The following is a 16520-nucleotide window of genomic DNA, read 5'->3' as shown; positions in this document are numbered from 1 at the left end:
TGGGGGGGGGGTAATTCTGAGATTGTATCGATTATTCATGGTATGATTTAAAACAGAAATCGCAAGGAAGACCTACTCGTTACGAGATCTTATCTAGTATTTTTCTCCATTTTTTACACACCGAAATGAACAATGTATGTACATGATCATAAAACCACAATAGCTGTTCAAAGTTTTAGGCATGAAATCTGAAATGTTAATTTTTAAAAAAATTACTTTGAAGTTGTAACTTAAAAAAAGGTATATTTGTTTAGTAGATCTAATTAATTGCTATGTAATTCTCAAATTGAATTTAATTCACTTATAATTGAAAAAAAAAATTGAGCAAGGCTAATATTATGAGTCATTAATTACTTTCGTAGAGCAGATGAAAATGAAACACTTGTGCAGATATTGAATGCAAGATATGCATTTTTTAAGATCACCAAAATTAACATTGTTTTGTATAGTATGATATAGATACATACTCAAAGTATGCAGGAATGATAGCACTGAGTTTATGTTTTTAAAGCTTTTGGCATTGAGTTGTGGTAATGTACCAGCTGTTTTGTTCATTACCTAGCTGTAACAAAACTTTAATCGTCATGTTTAAATTGTTTAAAAATTTATTAAACTTAAAAAATCAAAATGATTGCTACACATTCATTAAAGAAATTCATTGAATTGATGTTTTGAAAGCCCTAGGCATTACAATCAAAATTCCTGAGATTTAATTAATTGTAATCATACTTACTGGTTAATTAATACATATCATTAAATTTGTCTGATATATTGTAGGTCCAGATTTATAACATGTAGAAAGAGAGGAAGAAGTTGTGGAGTCTACTAATCTTCATACCATTAAGGAATGCAAAGACTGGAGACTAGGGAGACGAATAGTTGAGCTAAATGTTCTAGCAAAAGGACTGAGTGCCTGTGGGAAGTGTGGCTTGCCCCTCAATTTAGACCACACTAAGGAAATCCAGACTTATGGTCTTGGGTCACTTTTAAAAGTGAGTAAAGTTTACATGTATTTTTGCACAGTGTACTATAGCATTGATTCATGATTATTTGAAACATACATCTCATAACTGCAGCGGTGTGTGCATACAAATTGAGTAACGTGCGTTAGCGCATTATGCATACAAATTGAGTAACGCGCGTTAGCGCATTATGAAAATGTGTATGCATACGTCGCTGCAGTTATGAGATTGTATCTTTTACAAAATCATGATTTTAATGCTTATATTTACATTTTTTCAACTGCATGCCATGTCTGCAAATGTGATTTATACCTTTAAATTCCTGTCTAATCCTAAGGTTAAGTTAATATGAATGGAAGAGCCACTGTAACAGCCACAAGCATGAACTTAATATTTGATTTTCACTTGTGACGTTGCAGTTAGCAGCGTTCAACGTTTGTGACGTCATAATAAAACTAGTCATTTTAACCTTTGACACCATGTGTGTATATCAGTGTTATAATTGCCATCAACACGAATGTAAATATACATGCATTTATAACTAAGAAAATTTGTAAGATGCCTCCCATATTTTATTTATTTTTCTCATGACTCAAACGCTTTCCAAAATTTTTTGGTCAGGTTTTATACATCTATACATGTAAATATATATACATCTTGTTAAGTGTGAGAGAGAGAGAGAGAGAGAGAGAGAGAGAGAGAGAGAGAGAGAGAGAGAGAGAGAGAGAGAGAGAGAGAGAGAGAGAGCTATTGATCAGTATGATGTCTTCATCTCAAATTATGGATTTTTAAAAAAATCTTTGAGTCTGGTACATGTAGGTATTATATATTTGCATATATATTTACATTTATCATATTTTGTAGGTACAGTGTTTAAATACAAATTGCATGAACATCAACCATATTCCAACTGGAAAGAGACATGACCGAATATGGGATGTGAACACAAAACTAGCTACAGGTGTGTGTGTATGTAAAAATATATGTATACATGCATGTTTATAAAATTTTCATATTGTCAAAACATTACATTCATTGACTTAGGTATGCCCGTTTATGTAGCTTTCCTGTGGTTTTGTTGTACTGACATTTATTACATTGAATGTCATTACAACAAGACCACAGGAAAGCTGGCAGAAAAGAGGGAGTGGAAAATCTCATGACAGCTTCTCAGGCAAGTAAAATAATCTTCACAAAATGGAGCTACATGTGAATTAACCATGCATCGGACACATACCATGGATCGGACATGTTTATAAATATACAAATAAATGTGCATGCGCTTTTGTGTTGTTTCATATATTCCTGAATTACAACAAATGAACTTTATCATTATTAAGAATTCGACAGTCACATTGTCAAAGAAATAGCAATATAGGCATCGTAAAATGACGTCATTGAAAATTTAGTTACGAAGATTTTACACTAAAGCATTATTTGAATGTTGTGCGTTTGATTGTATTATGGGACCCATAAATATTAAATCCATCTTTTGACATAATATTTCAAATACTTTGTTCCAAGAGAATTGTATAGGAATATATACAGTATGAATAGAAATATCAATCTTTATTGAAAATCAGATAATTATAATTCTAGTGTGCCAATATAACAAATCATTCAAGTGAGGCAATGTCAAATCTTTTGTAGTGTTTGATCATTAAATTATTTTAGGACAAATGGAAAATTTGTAGTTGCTGTTGATGCAGGCTGGCAGAAAAGAGGGAGTGGAAGATCATCTTCTCTCAGGCAAGGAAAATAATCTTAACAAAATGGAGCTACAGTACCGATCAGACCCAACCTAACACCAGAGTAAACCCAACTAAACCCCGGGTTTACTTTTGGGATTTACTTGGGGTTTACTCTGGGTTTATTCTTTGAAAATTTAGGTCCACTTAGGGTTTACTTTGAAATTGCTTTTGAGGTAAACTGTATGCACTGAAGTGTGGAGCAGACTAGTATTTTATCTTACCCCTGTTATTTCTACCCTTTGTATATTCCGAATACACAGTTAGCATCTGCTTTCAGGGGTACACTTCTGACTGGGTTTACTCTCTGTGTCTACTCTGGGTCCACTCTAGTAAATCTGAAGTAAACCCAGAAAGTAAACCCAGGGTTTAGTTGGGGTTTACTTTCTGTTAGGTTGGGTATGATCGGTAGGGTAGGCATCGTAAAATGACGTCAAATACGACATCATTGAAAATTTAGTTACGAAGATTTTACACTAAAGCATTATTTGAATGTTGTGCGTTTGATTGTGAGTTAGTGAAAATGCACTCTCTGCGTAAAATAATTAGAAAAAAGTAAGTTTTGAAACAAAATTTGAGTAAAATAAGTCCTAGAAATTTGAACAATTAATGTCAAGGTCGTTTTTGCTCTATATGTTTATTTCACATTGGATCGGACACAAATTAACCATGCATCGGACAGTTTTCACTGCATGTTCTCTTCTAATAATTTAGAGATTATGTGCCTACTCCTTGTGATATACTTTAAATGTGAAGTAAAATAAAAATTTTAAAAAGTAATTGATACAAACGTTTTCCTCAAACCACTTAAAAATCGAGTTTTACGAACACAGGCTTCTTAGTCCAAAGTTCCTGTAGGAGCTGGCACGATAAAGATACGTAATGCTTAATTATTACGTCACGTTGCGTAAGAACACACTGTGTAATGTCAAAAATATATCCCATGAGTGATATCCACCGCATATTGAAATAAACATGCGATAAAATAATATTTCTTATCTCGGTAAATAGTATACAATTCATTGTCCATACTTGCAGGGTCTTCCGTATTTTTATAACTTTTATTTTAGCGTGCGCGCCGGTGCGAAGCGAGTTCTACCGGCAGCAAGGCGTGTGTGAATAGAAAATTCGGACTATATGCACATTTTTTTGGCGTCAGTAAATCGGACCAGTAATGCCTTGTTTAATCGTCCTAGTAGTTCCCTGTAATTATGGTTTCCCATTTCACACTCTCACGAGAACGAGATAAAAGACGTAAATTTTATTTTTTTAAACGAGGGAGAGGGGAATCTGTGATAAGTCAATTTTTGGGAGTTGATTTTTTTTTAATCAACTCTCCTATGCAGTCACTCGGACAAACCGAAAGTGAAACAGTGTTTGGACCTCAGCACAAATCATTGCTCCTGACAAGACTTAGTTCTTGAAAATAATTGATGAATTCGATGTAATGTATGCTAAAGCATTGTTTTTCAAGGAAACTTATTTACAAATACCTTAAAAATAGTCAGATTTTAAATGGTACGAACAATTTAAATATTTTTTGTAGTCGTATGTATTCCTACGCCAGAGTTCACTATAGTCTCGTTCAACTCGACGCTCGGCTGTCTCCGTAAACCCTTGTCGGAGATTTACGGTGTCAGTCGAGCGTTTGGGTGAACGAGACTAGAGTTCAATATTGCTTGGATCCATACAATTTTCGAGAAATATCTCTACCACTGATACATAGTTTGATTGAATTAATTTTATCTTTAAATATTATTTAAGATGATTAATATGGAGGTTTCTCGACATTCTAGTCGAAAAAGTTCAAAAATTCATATTATAAAAATATGCGTTATTCAAATACAAATTAGAAACTACATGTACTTGTCATGCAAAATAACATATCATTGAAAACATCGACAAAATCAACTCCCGTCAGTTCTTCAGTACTTTGATTATTTGTAAGTTTAAGAAAAATGTCTGCTGCAAGAAAAGAGGAAATAAACTGCAATGTACATTATGTTAAAATCTTTATTATTCAACAACATTTTATCTGACTGGCGTGCGACCAGTATATAAACAATCTGATTAAAATCAGATCTTTGATCCGCTCCGACAAATTCTGATGTCGCTACACTTTGTTCAGCGATTATCAGAATTTCGGAGCGTTACAAAGTTCTGATTTTAATCAGATTAATATATATATATAAATATAAAATCTTATCAATTATGAATAATGAAAATTTACTGGAAAAATAGGTATATTCATTTTATTTTGCATTCAAATTCATTTACTTTACGTCACTACTTTTATTTTTATTGATTTATCATAATTCATTTTTGATCACCTGCTGCGCATGCCCCAACGGTTGCACCGTAAAACATATTATTTTTTAGGGCACTGCTCTATGGTAGGCACACGGACTTGACAGACTATCCACTACGCTGTGCGGTCCAAAGATTGTAGAGTCTTTTCATTAGCAGGTTCAAGAAATGAGCCGCCTAAACCGCACGACTGCTATCAAAACTGGGAAGGAAGTGCTAAAGCAATGGAGGCTGACATGGTCACCCAGATGGTCAAAGATGTTGGGGAGAAGGGTTTTAAAGTTGAGGCAATAGTTGGTGATGAAGATTCTACCACTATAGGACGGCTAGGTGGCAATGTTAATTTTCTCGAAAATATGTCAACCAGGCGCTACAAAAGTGTAAAATTGATCTGTAGTTTGACATTTTGAAGCTGTTCAGCAAATTTCATATTATTCCTCAAACGCATAAAGAAAAAAAGTGTGGAAAACTGAAGTAGGACAGACAGACAGACGGACGGACGGACTGACGGACGCAGGGGAAAACTATAGTCCCCTCCGGTGAAAACTGGTAGGGGACTAATTAATATATAAGGTTTACTACCAATCTGTTGCGTTAAAAGTTGCATGAAATTCAAAAACGCTTGTGCATGCATATTTATTTGCATATGATAAACAACAGTTGTCAGATATAAAATATCTGCCAAATGGTTAACCCACCCTACGCTTTCCGCCATGACGTTAATTAGTCAAACCGCGTTCCTGGACACCTCGTTCTGGAAAGTTCTTGCCATCGAAACTATCATATCATTAAAAAATCGCATCAAATTAATCCATTTTATTTATCAAGTTTTTTAAATTAACCAAGATTGCCGATCCTTAAGTATTTGCCTGCGATGAATGAAGAACTCGTCCTGTCAACCGCGTTCTGGAAGTTCTAACCTCTTTCTCACCAGAGATCGTGCTTTACAAGCGTCTATCCACCTCGCATTCAAAAAATAAATTTACTAATTTTATATAATCAACATTTGTCAAATCGAAATTTCTCTATATACCCTAAATAAGTTCCCAGTAAATATATATATTCACCATTTACGTAATTCAATATTACATTCAATATCTTTTTATATGATCAAATGAAAAACCAAACAATTCAGACTTATAAATTCCTAAACATATATATTCAAAGTTATCATTACAGAACGTTTTCTATTATGTCGTAGCGTTATATCCTCGCACACGCGGCAAACATTTACTATAGTAGATCCATGCAGTAGTTATATTATTGCAGTCCAGTTTTACTGGGCTTCATATAAGCATCAGTCTGGTATTACAATTAATACGAAACGATTGCAGTAATAACTTTTCCTCAAAATTAAGATAATCTTGGTTAGTCCAACTAAACTAATGTCATTTAACGACAGTGTATTTTGTACATGCATCCAAAAAGTATCTACGTCTTGACAGTGTGTACTTTTAATATACATCTCTTCAATATGAAATTTTACTTCGGGATATCCTTCTCTTAGGCCACAAATAAGTAAAACTTAACTGGTTCCAAGTAGAGAAACATTTTTATTATGTGTCGATTCAAAATTTGCTGCATTTGTAACAAAACGTTTCAAGAAATAAATTATTATTACTTTGTAAATTCAAATGAAATAACATAAGATTGATTACCAATCTATACCGAAAGACACAAAATGCATTCAATGAGTTAACGTTATAATCAATGTATATTAAGTTGTTCTTCTCCCTTTATAACATAAATAGTTAGAAGTTTTAGTTGTTCAATACTATTACCTTTAATTTTATGTTGAGCTTTAAATGTGCCTTTGAATAAATTAACCACTAATTTTATTAACATAGGATGCCGGGTATTTATTTAGATATTTACCTGTTTAGCATGATGACCATGTGTTTGATTTTCCAAAGCAGTCAAAACATCTTGACCAAAGATTTTATAGGTTTGTAAACATGACACATATTTATCAACGACCCGTCTTTTAGCATTAATTCTCATATACATATATGTATGGTCTATTCGCTTGACCAACACTAGTCGCCATTGTTTAACAAGTCAGAAAAATAGAGATATAACAGAGTGTATCATCAGAGTGCCAAACAGTACGGAAGTTAACCAAAATTATTTAAAATAAAGGTAAGAAAAAGTATATTTCCTTCACGAAACACAAATAACATCTAGATTTGAACAGATGAAAAAAATAGGAAAATACTACGAGTATCATAGAAGTAGATTCTTTAAGATTTCAGAGATAAGATAGGGTCAGGTCTTCACCAGATTATGTAACCTGAACAAAACTAAGAACAAAGCATTACATCACAGACGTTATCGTGTCTGATAAACGTATATTTGTATCATTTGCATGCAATATCATACGCTATCCTTTTTAAAAGAAAAAAAATCTATTAAATTTCACATTAACAACTTATGTAGTAGTGAACTACAACTTTTTTTTGAGAGAGATATTGAAAATAATTTCTTTTATCCTTTTTTAAATGGCATGATTAACGCCGTTTATCCTAAATGTATCATTTATCTTTTAATTTGGTCTAACTTTTTAACGTTAATTCCGATCGTATAAATATATATTGAAAATCTTCCTACACACGTAAAACGTATTTTATAATCTCCAGCAAATACCTACTACCCAATTCATTTTATTTGAAAAAAGCAACGAATGGACATCTAAAAATATGTTGGATTTGCCCTAAAAAAACAGTAAGTAAATAACAGATTATAAAGAGATAAAAATTTACCCTGTTTGAGATAAAGTCACGACATATCAAGATAATCTTCCAACTTTGCAAAACCATTATCACCAATGATAAACAGATGTTGACCCGTAATTCATTACCCAAAAATGTCGCTGGACGTACACGACCAATCCGAGGTATGTCATCAATACTTTTTCATTTTTGCAAACTTATTAGAATATGAACGGTGTGTATAAGGAGAATTGTGAACAGTGCGTGCCAGTGAGATCAAAAGGCGGATGGTAATGGCAGTGCGTTACAGTTTGTTAAAGTTCTCTTTAGAGAAAGACCACTCAGTCATACGATCATTATTGGCCGAATTTATACTGACCGATAGCCAGATAAGAGTATAGGAACATATTAATTCTAAATTGTCATTGATGGGGTCAGTATTGTAAGTGCATCAATACCAAAGTATTTATAAGGAAACGATCTTTAACTATTACACGATGCTTGTTTATGATAACATTTTTTTGCATGTGCAATTATTCCGTATCTGAAATCAATTACCTTTACAAAATGTTCTTCAACAAAATGTTCTTCAATCGTGGTGAGTAGTCGAGCTTTGTGGGGTTTAAGTCTTCATTTAAATCTTTTTACCATGCTTTTTTGTAAAAACGAAACCAATTAAAGATTCATGTAAATAGTATTTTTTTTAAACGTAAAAGCTTTGATGAAAATACTTAAATTCAGCTCATAATCAACAAATTCCCAAAAGGTCCTACCGTAAAAATTGTTAATTTTCGAGACAAACCTCTAGGAAATCGTGGGGGGAAATAAATTATGTTTTCATCTTAAAATAGTTGCTTTACAGAAGTAAATCTTGGTTCAAAAATTTTTATATAGGGTAGAAAAAGTTAGACCCGGCCTCGTTAAACATTAATGCTTGAATACTATAATTAACGAGTCATCAATAACTATGCACGGTAAACACAGTTTTAAAAAGCATATAAATAAATCATGTTACTTGAATTGGAGAACATCTTGTAAAATCAAAAATTCGTTAAAGGATAAGAGAGATTATAAAAAGAGAGCCATCAGAAGCTTTCATTTTCAATTCTATTGCTGTCTAAACGATGAATATTAAAGAGCCATTATTAAGATTTTAAAAAAATAAAGTTCATGTTCCAGATAAGGTGTAAATGAATGATGGCCCCTAACAATGTAAGATTAAGGCCCTAATTAAGTATAAAGACGACTAACGTAAAAGCATCGATAATCGATATATCCATTTAGTTTAATTGTAAAGACAATTATATTTTAGAATATTTACATTTTCAACTGTTTTGTCTTTTATAACATAACGAATCAATTTTAAACCATAAAACCTAATAACTTCATAAAACATGTGTGACACAAAATTGGCGTGTCTTAAAGCATAACCGAAAAACGGTACTGGCTGCGCCGTGTAGTAATACATAGCATGTGCTACATAAAAAATAGTGTTTCAAAATTATGTTGTTTTCAAGTGTACAAATTGGAAATAATCTAAATATAAGTAATTAGGAATCATTCTCTGAATATTATGAGCTGATAATTTCGGTCCGGCCGTTATCAAATCTATCATAAAGCCCTTCGGGCTTTATTTGATTTGACCACGCCCTGACCGAAATTATCACCTCACAATACTCAAAGAATGATTTTTTATTCCTTAATCATGTTCTTATTGCATCTCTCTCTAATTCAAAAAGACATTGATGTCGATGGACAACGGGAACAAAACGAAAAGCCGGGTTGGTGAAGAAGATGAAGAAATCGAACCGTATGGATGCTGCTGTTTCAAACCAAAGTAGGAAAAGTTGATGAAAATGGATTATAAATATTATAAAGTATTGATAAGTAGACAGCTTAATGAAAACTAAATCCTTTTAGCTGTCATATGTATTTAAAGGGGAAGGAAAGTCAAAAACATAATTTATTTATTTTAATAAAGTGGTGTAAATTATCACATGTGGTCATGCTGTTTTGAAAATAAAATACGTAATTAAGCTTTAATGAACGTTTGAAGTTGGAAAAATCGTATTTACTGGAGGCTGACATGATGTATAACTCTTTTGTATTAAAAACTAAAAAAATTAATTATTTTGACGTCACACCATCTATTCCGGTTTGGTTTACATATACAAATGAATGTACACAGTGCTCTGAATATAATTAAAGCTGGTTTATGCCTTTCTGTTACTCAAATAATCGACTAAACAAAATTGATAATGTTTGAGTTCACACGTCAATCTAAAGAATAAATACATGTATCATTTTATGCATTAATATATGCATTTTTATAAGTTAATGGCAGCAGTTAATCTGCTATCATTCAAAGTTGAAAAAGACCTCGATTAAATTTTTTTTATCCAAGTCAAGTTCTTCGCTAACTGAATAAATGTTATAATTGTAATCGGGATGTTTAAAATTCATTCTTTAAAGTCGGAATTACCATGTCGAAATAACGACGGCAGACATTTTCTATGATACTTGGCATCTGTTGACAATTTCCACATTTACACGGAGATTTCTCCGACACTAACCTCCGCTTTTAGATTTCAACGAACATGCTCCATTTGACGTTAGTTTGTAGTTTGCAAAGGTAAAAGAATGGTCTAAAATCAATATTGTTTCAAATTTTCCAGAACTTGTCATTTAGAGCGAATATACTGATGTTATGGTGATAAAGACAAACCGGAATAGATGGTGTGACGTCATAGATTAAAGTTCAATGGCAGCCCCCATGGCGGCGGGAAAGTTAAATTAAGCGATGGATTTTCTTGATTTATTCATTGTTCCGGGGGTTTTAATGAAAATAAATACGATTTACATTTATAGTAGATGATAATTAATTGATATATTTTTAGTTTCCTTCCCCTTTAAAACTCTTTAAGTTGTTTGAATAGATGCGTGTACCTCTATATATCTATTTATCTACAGTACTGAATGTACTCGAAATTATCTAAAAACTATTCAATTCATCTAGCTTTGTTGCAAAACGGATATTTTTTTTATCTGATGTTAGGCAGACGGTAATTAGATATTAAAAATTTAAAAATTCTGTTTTGTTAGTTTAAGGGGGAACAGGGGGTTGCTGTGTAAAATTATTTGCCAATGAATTTTGTTGCTTTTTTTAAAAACACATTTACATTAAGATGTCCACCACAACATATATCATTTTCATGACTACTTTCTTACCTTGCAAGGAAGATATTTTGATAGGAATTATCCCCCTTTTCTGGCATTAAGAATGTTTTTTAACAATTTCAATTTTCTGCAAGAATTATCTTATTTGATGAAATTTATTTGCAAATCATATTCTTTAATTTTGAGAACGAAAACAAGTTTCAAAATTGCTTACAACATTGGCTCTTTTACATTGCAATATCATAATGTTATCAATATATTGATACTACAATAGAGATACTACAATAATGTGCTTTATAACTTATCAAATTTCCATGGCAACTTTCTTGGCATTTAAGAGAGATACTACAAAAGGAATCACCCCTACCCCTTATTCTGGAATTATGACCTTTTGTGACAAATTCTGTTTGGAACCATAAAAAAAGTAATGCATTATTTAGATTTATCAATTAACATAAACAGATCATTATCAGAATGTATATCTGATTATATTAACCGCTTATGATTTTGTACATTTACATTTTAAAACTTAAACATGTTAAATTTCCACCAGCTCATGTTGTGACAATGACTACTTTAGAGCCGTCAAGTACGGGAAAAAAATCTATCATATCCGGTATGACGTCAAAATGATTAAATGACATCATAGCATCATACAATCAAATCAATTATGACGTCGTAATAGAGTTAGCACATCAAAGCATCATTGCAATGATAGTCACGTGATTTGTGTCCTGTTCCCCCTTTAAATTTCCTATTTTTATTTTTTTATATTGATTTAATAATTATATGTAGTCTATGATATTAATTCTAAAGGCGAGATTTCTTTTTGTAGTCTCTTTAGATATGTAAAAAAGAACTCCTATTTTCAGATGCCTGCAAGTCTTCAATAAAATCCAGTGGAACGTCTTCTGGCAGTGCATATTCAACTTCTTTGAAGGATTCATTGTAAATGGCGTCGTCAACGTAATTATTCCAGCGTTGGAGAAGAGATACAGTCTATCCAGTCAACGCTCTGCTATCATCGCGTCTGGAAATGACTTTGGAGCTTTTATTTTCTTTGTATTCATTGGGTACATTGGGGAACGTGTGCATAAACCTAAACTAATGGCAGCGGGGGTGTTGGTGATGTCGCTCGGTAGTTTTGTCTTTCTCTTACCACACTTTATCGGAGAAAAATATCACTATACTCTTTCGGGTAATTTTATACGATAATACAATCACGGTTGTGTGAAGTGCTTAATACATAATATTATCAAAAAATACAATGAATAACATTTTTTTGTTCTTAGAAAACAATGGGATTAATAACAGTACAGGAGCCATGTGTAATTTAGACCATGCGTCGGAACAATGTGAAACAACTGCGTCAGACACGTCGTCCTATGTCGGGTATTACGCTATGTTCATATTAGGACAAATGTTCCATGGAATAGGAGCGGTGCCTATGTTTACCATAGCCTTGACATATATCGATGAAAATTGTAAACAGAAAATGACGTCTTTTTACGTCTGTAAGTATACACGAGTTAATCATTTCATTAAATCTCACTAAAATGACAAACTAGTTACTTATATATTGACAGCCAAATATCTAAATTTTCTTTTTTTAATTTTACAAAAGCAATTTTTTCTTACATGTAATTTTAAAAATTATTATTAATCACTTTAAACTTACGAAATTCGTCGATTCCAATGCTATTTGTTGCTTGAAATGTAAAAGGAAAATTTTAAAAATTAAACCATTTACTGTGGAATCATTTAAATTCGTGGGGGCCAATTTTCGTGGATTATGACTTTTTTGCTCATTCGTGGGGATGTAATTTCGTGGATGCGTCGGTTAGTGTTTCAGCAACAAAGATAACTCTTTCTAAAAATGTTTTCGTTGAGGATTTAAATTTGTGGTTGAGGGCTACCCACTAAAACCACGAAAATTGAAACACCACGAATTTTAATGATTCCACAGTAATCACTTATAAAACTATCTATAATAGTGGGGTCAAACATTTTATGGCCTACATACGTAATATATATATATATATATATATATATATATATATATATATATATATATATATATATATATATATATATATATATATATATATATATATATTGCTTGTTCTTTCAATACTTCATTGTAAATATTGAACATATATTTTACAGCCTTGACCTTCTGTTCCGCTGCTGTTGGCGTGGCCGTTGGTTACATTGTTGGAGGTCAAACACTCGGGTATTTCGTGGACATTGATAAAGTTCCTCAATCTGCGTGAGTTTACTCTCGTCTTAATCTGTCTATTAACAGATCTGTTTAATATTGTCAGATTAAACAAATGCTGGCGTACAGTGGACGATATTGGAAGCCTTTTAAGCTAATTTGTTTATTTCTATACGTGAAGGGTGGATTTGACCCCGAATGACCCCCAATGGGTAGGAGCCTGGTGGATTGGAATAGTCATTAGCTTTTTCGCCTTTTTCTTCATTGTACTACCGACTTTGGGCTTTCCAAAACGTTTACCAGGTATGTTGATAATGAACCATTTATTTGAAAACCTCTACTTCGGAAATAAGATAATATTGATTGTGAACGATATTTGAATTATCCCCCCCAAAAAAGAAAGAAAAAGAGAAGAGAATCGCGAGTTAAAGATCACTTAATCAAAATTGATAATAAAAAGCTTAAGAATACACTTTTTTCCATTAAGAAGAAAGTATTTGCTGATAATAAGATAGAATGAGAACGGTATATCAGTTAGTGATATTAAGTCAAGTTTGAATACACATAATTCATATTAATTTGTAATGGTTTAAAGGATATAAAGAGCTTCAGAAGACGAAAATATCAGAGGCATATGACTCCGGAAAAGACGACGAGGCAACCACAAGACCAGATTTTGGCACGAAATTTAAGGACATTCCAAAAGCAGTTTGGCTGCTGGTATGCCATTCTCTGATACAAATCAAAACATGTTCTTTCAGACATTTGCATGATGTTTCCATTTTAATGCAATATTTTATTTTGTTTGATTTCATTATGCCAGGAGATTATTTGAGATAGGTGCATCATGGTTTTTTTTTGACAATTTTCAGCTAAAGAATCCCACGTTTGTTTTCATCATGCTAGGAGCTACAATAGAATTGCTGGTGGTCGGCGGACTTGCTGTGTTTGGGGCCAAACTTATTCATGTTTTGTTCAACGTTGATTTAACAACCGCGGGAAGTGTTATGGGTAAATGTATATAATCGTTATATATAAAACAAAACTTTTTTATCTATATAATTAATGGAGCAATTCATATCTTTGTATTTAAAATTATATTTAGACAAATTAATTTCAATGTCCAGTCATAAATATTGTAAGCATTATAACTTTTATGGATTATACTAAAATCTACTAAAATAAAGTCTTTATAGTTTTCTTTTATATAAAGGTATCATAACTATTCCCGGGTCTGGAGGGGGCATGCTTCTGGGAGGGTATATACCCAAGAAACTGAAACTGCGATGTCGTGGAATCATCCGACTATGCTTCATTTGTATGGCTATTTGTCTTTTGTTTTCTCCTACATTTCTTATTAACTGTCCTGATCAACCAATAAGTGGACTGGATACTCCATACATAAAAGAGAGGTAAGTACAAGTTACAAGTTATTTCGTTTACCGCTTTTTAAACAATTTCTCTAACTTAAGAAGACTGGGGGTCAACGCATTAAACATAAGACATTACATTTTAAGTTTAAATTTTCGAATATTTTCTTACATACAAAGCTGTCCTTTTAAACGGGGTTTGTGATAATCTTAACATCCATCTCTATTAAATTGATTTTTAGATATAAGAAAAAAAAATGATACAATTACAAGTAGTTTAATGTTATCTAAATGTCAAAATAATAACAACACAAAAAGCAACATGTCTGTATGCAAAAATATCATTTTAGTGTGTCTAATTACAGTGGTATACAGGGATTGGATGCAAATTGTAACAAAAATTGCGGATGTACAACTTCAGCATTTGAACCAATCTGTGATTCAAACCAAACCGTTTATTTTTCCCCTTGTCACGCAGGTTGCACAAAAGTCACGTTTGTTAATGGTGAAAAGGTATTTAAACCATGCATAAACAGTAAAGTTCCCTCTCTTTTATGTATATTAATTTAAATGATTAACACTTTAAAGATTTCAAAGAAATAATACCCTCCTGGAATTGCGTTTATCACTGAATACTTTTACTTAAAAATGTTTTTTGTTATATTATTGAATCTTCTTATATAGCTCAGAAATATTTTATTTCCCAGTCATACTACAACTGTTCGTGTATATGGACACCAAACAATAGTTCCGTTGCTGACGCCATTAACGGAAGCTGCGCAGAAAAGTGCCAGTGGTTTTACGCTTTTTGTGTTTTGTTATTTGGCATAATGTTTTTCACCTTCATGACAATGTCCCCAGTCGTGACAGCAATTTTCAGGTAACCTGATTGAATTAAATTGTCATTGTTTAAGTTCCTTTTCAAATTAAAAAAACTAATTTGGTTAACCGTGGCGTTACGGATTTGCTCCTTATATTGTTATAGATGTGTTCCCGACAATCAGAGATCTCTAGCATTAGGATTACAGCTTTTGATTGGTCGTCTTTTAGGTAAGTGTAAAAAAAATTTTAATTTTAAAATAAGTAAACAATATTATGAAAAGTCATCATCCAAAAAAAAAATTCCAAAAACCATTGTCAAAGATGTTAAAAAAAGAAAGATCATTATAACTTACAATCACCAATAACTAAAGTGATTAAATTTTTGTTACAAGAATTTTTAATAAAATTTGTGAAATATTTTAAGGAACAACTCCAGGACCCATTTTTCTTGGATACATCATTGACAGTACCTGTACAATCTGGCAAGAAGATTGTGGCGAAACCGGCTCGTGTTGGACCTACAACAAACATGACCTTGGTGTGCGCATATTGATTTGGTGGCTGGCTTTAAAAGTCGTTGGGGTTATATTTTTCTACATTGCATACAGACTATATAAGCCACCTCCTATGGAAGACAAGAGTCAAAATATGGACATAAATACAATCCAAAATAATTGTACGAAAGATGAAACCAAGTTGTAGTCTTACATTTGCGTTTAAGTAGTTTTACCCAAAGTATTGTAGCTCATTTTATGTAATTTTAAAATATATTTAAAACTTCCGATTAGTTTATTAAATTTCGTTTTTGTTTTATTTTATCGGTGTTTGGTTGTCTGTGGTTATCTGATGGCTGATATTTAATAAAAATTTACAAAAACTGAGTATTTTTAATACCTTTTTTTTGTATAGCCTTTATTAGAAATTATTATTTTTATCTTAGTCATCTTCGTATCATTTCTTCTATTTTTCAAAACTGCGCTAAGTGTACTGTTTAGTTTATTAGATCTAAAAAAAAATCATTCAAATTTCCTACAATAATGTCTATTTACTGCAATTTCAAACTGAAAAGAATACATTGTAGTGTAGATTAATGGCAATGATGTTTGAGTTGGCAAATGTGCAATTTCATTTCTTTTAAATTTTTTTAAAATTAATATACAGATATTTTTACATGAGCAAACATAATGTCTCATAATGAAATTTATTAC

The 16520-nt window shown here is 32.0% G+C and overlaps 1 protein-coding gene across 5 annotated transcripts; it reads left to right on the top strand.

The window, feature by feature from the left end:
* Nucleotides 1-6905: 6905 nt before the first annotated feature.
* On the top strand, nucleotides 6906-16156 carry LOC105340623 (solute carrier organic anion transporter family member 4A1). 5 transcript variants are annotated; one of them, XM_066088940.1, is made up of 13 exons: nucleotides 6906-7156; nucleotides 9465-9562; nucleotides 11775-12100; nucleotides 12195-12416; nucleotides 13069-13171; nucleotides 13302-13423; nucleotides 13716-13840; nucleotides 13993-14131; nucleotides 14334-14532; nucleotides 14856-15003; nucleotides 15198-15370; nucleotides 15476-15540; nucleotides 15737-16154. In XM_066088940.1, exons 2-13 carry the CDS (start codon nucleotides 9471-9473, stop codon nucleotides 16012-16014), a joined length of 1992 nt encoding a protein of 663 aa, XP_065945012.1. In that variant the 5' UTR covers nucleotides 6906-7156; nucleotides 9465-9470; the 3' UTR covers nucleotides 16015-16154. The 5 variants fall into 5 exon arrangements, with proteins under 5 accessions (XP_065945012.1, XP_065945014.1, XP_019927917.3 ...); XM_066088942.1 differs by lacking the exon at nucleotides 6906-7156 and adding an exon at nucleotides 7771-7910 and having other exon boundaries at nucleotides 11775-12040; nucleotides 15737-16156; XM_020072358.3 differs by lacking the exon at nucleotides 6906-7156 and adding an exon at nucleotides 7780-7910.
* The last annotated feature ends 364 nt before the right edge of the window (nucleotides 16157-16520 follow it).

The sequence above is a fragment of the Magallana gigas genome, chromosome 6 (genome assembly GCF_963853765.1).
Source record: "Magallana gigas chromosome 6, xbMagGiga1.1, whole genome shotgun sequence".
Lineage (NCBI taxonomy): Eukaryota > Metazoa > Mollusca > Bivalvia > Ostreida > Ostreidae > Magallana > Magallana gigas.
Note: the sequence above shows the minus strand (reverse complement) of the source record. Positions and strands in the feature narration are given on the sequence as shown.

What these genes read in the sequence shown, in the direction of transcription:
- LOC105340623 (XM_020072358.3), top strand. Translation starts at nt 7,881, where the DNA reads ATGTCGCTGGACGTACACGACCAATCCGAG. An exon ending in TGCTGCTGTTTCAAACCAAA is followed by an intron (nt 9,563 to 11,774) that starts GTAGGAAAAGTT and finishes TCCTATTTTCAG; the next exon opens with ATGCCTGCAAGTCTTCAATA. An exon ending in CGTTTGTTAATGGTGAAAAG is followed by an intron (nt 15,004 to 15,197) that starts GTATTTAAACCA and finishes TTTATTTCCCAG; the next exon opens with TCATACTACAACTGTTCGTG.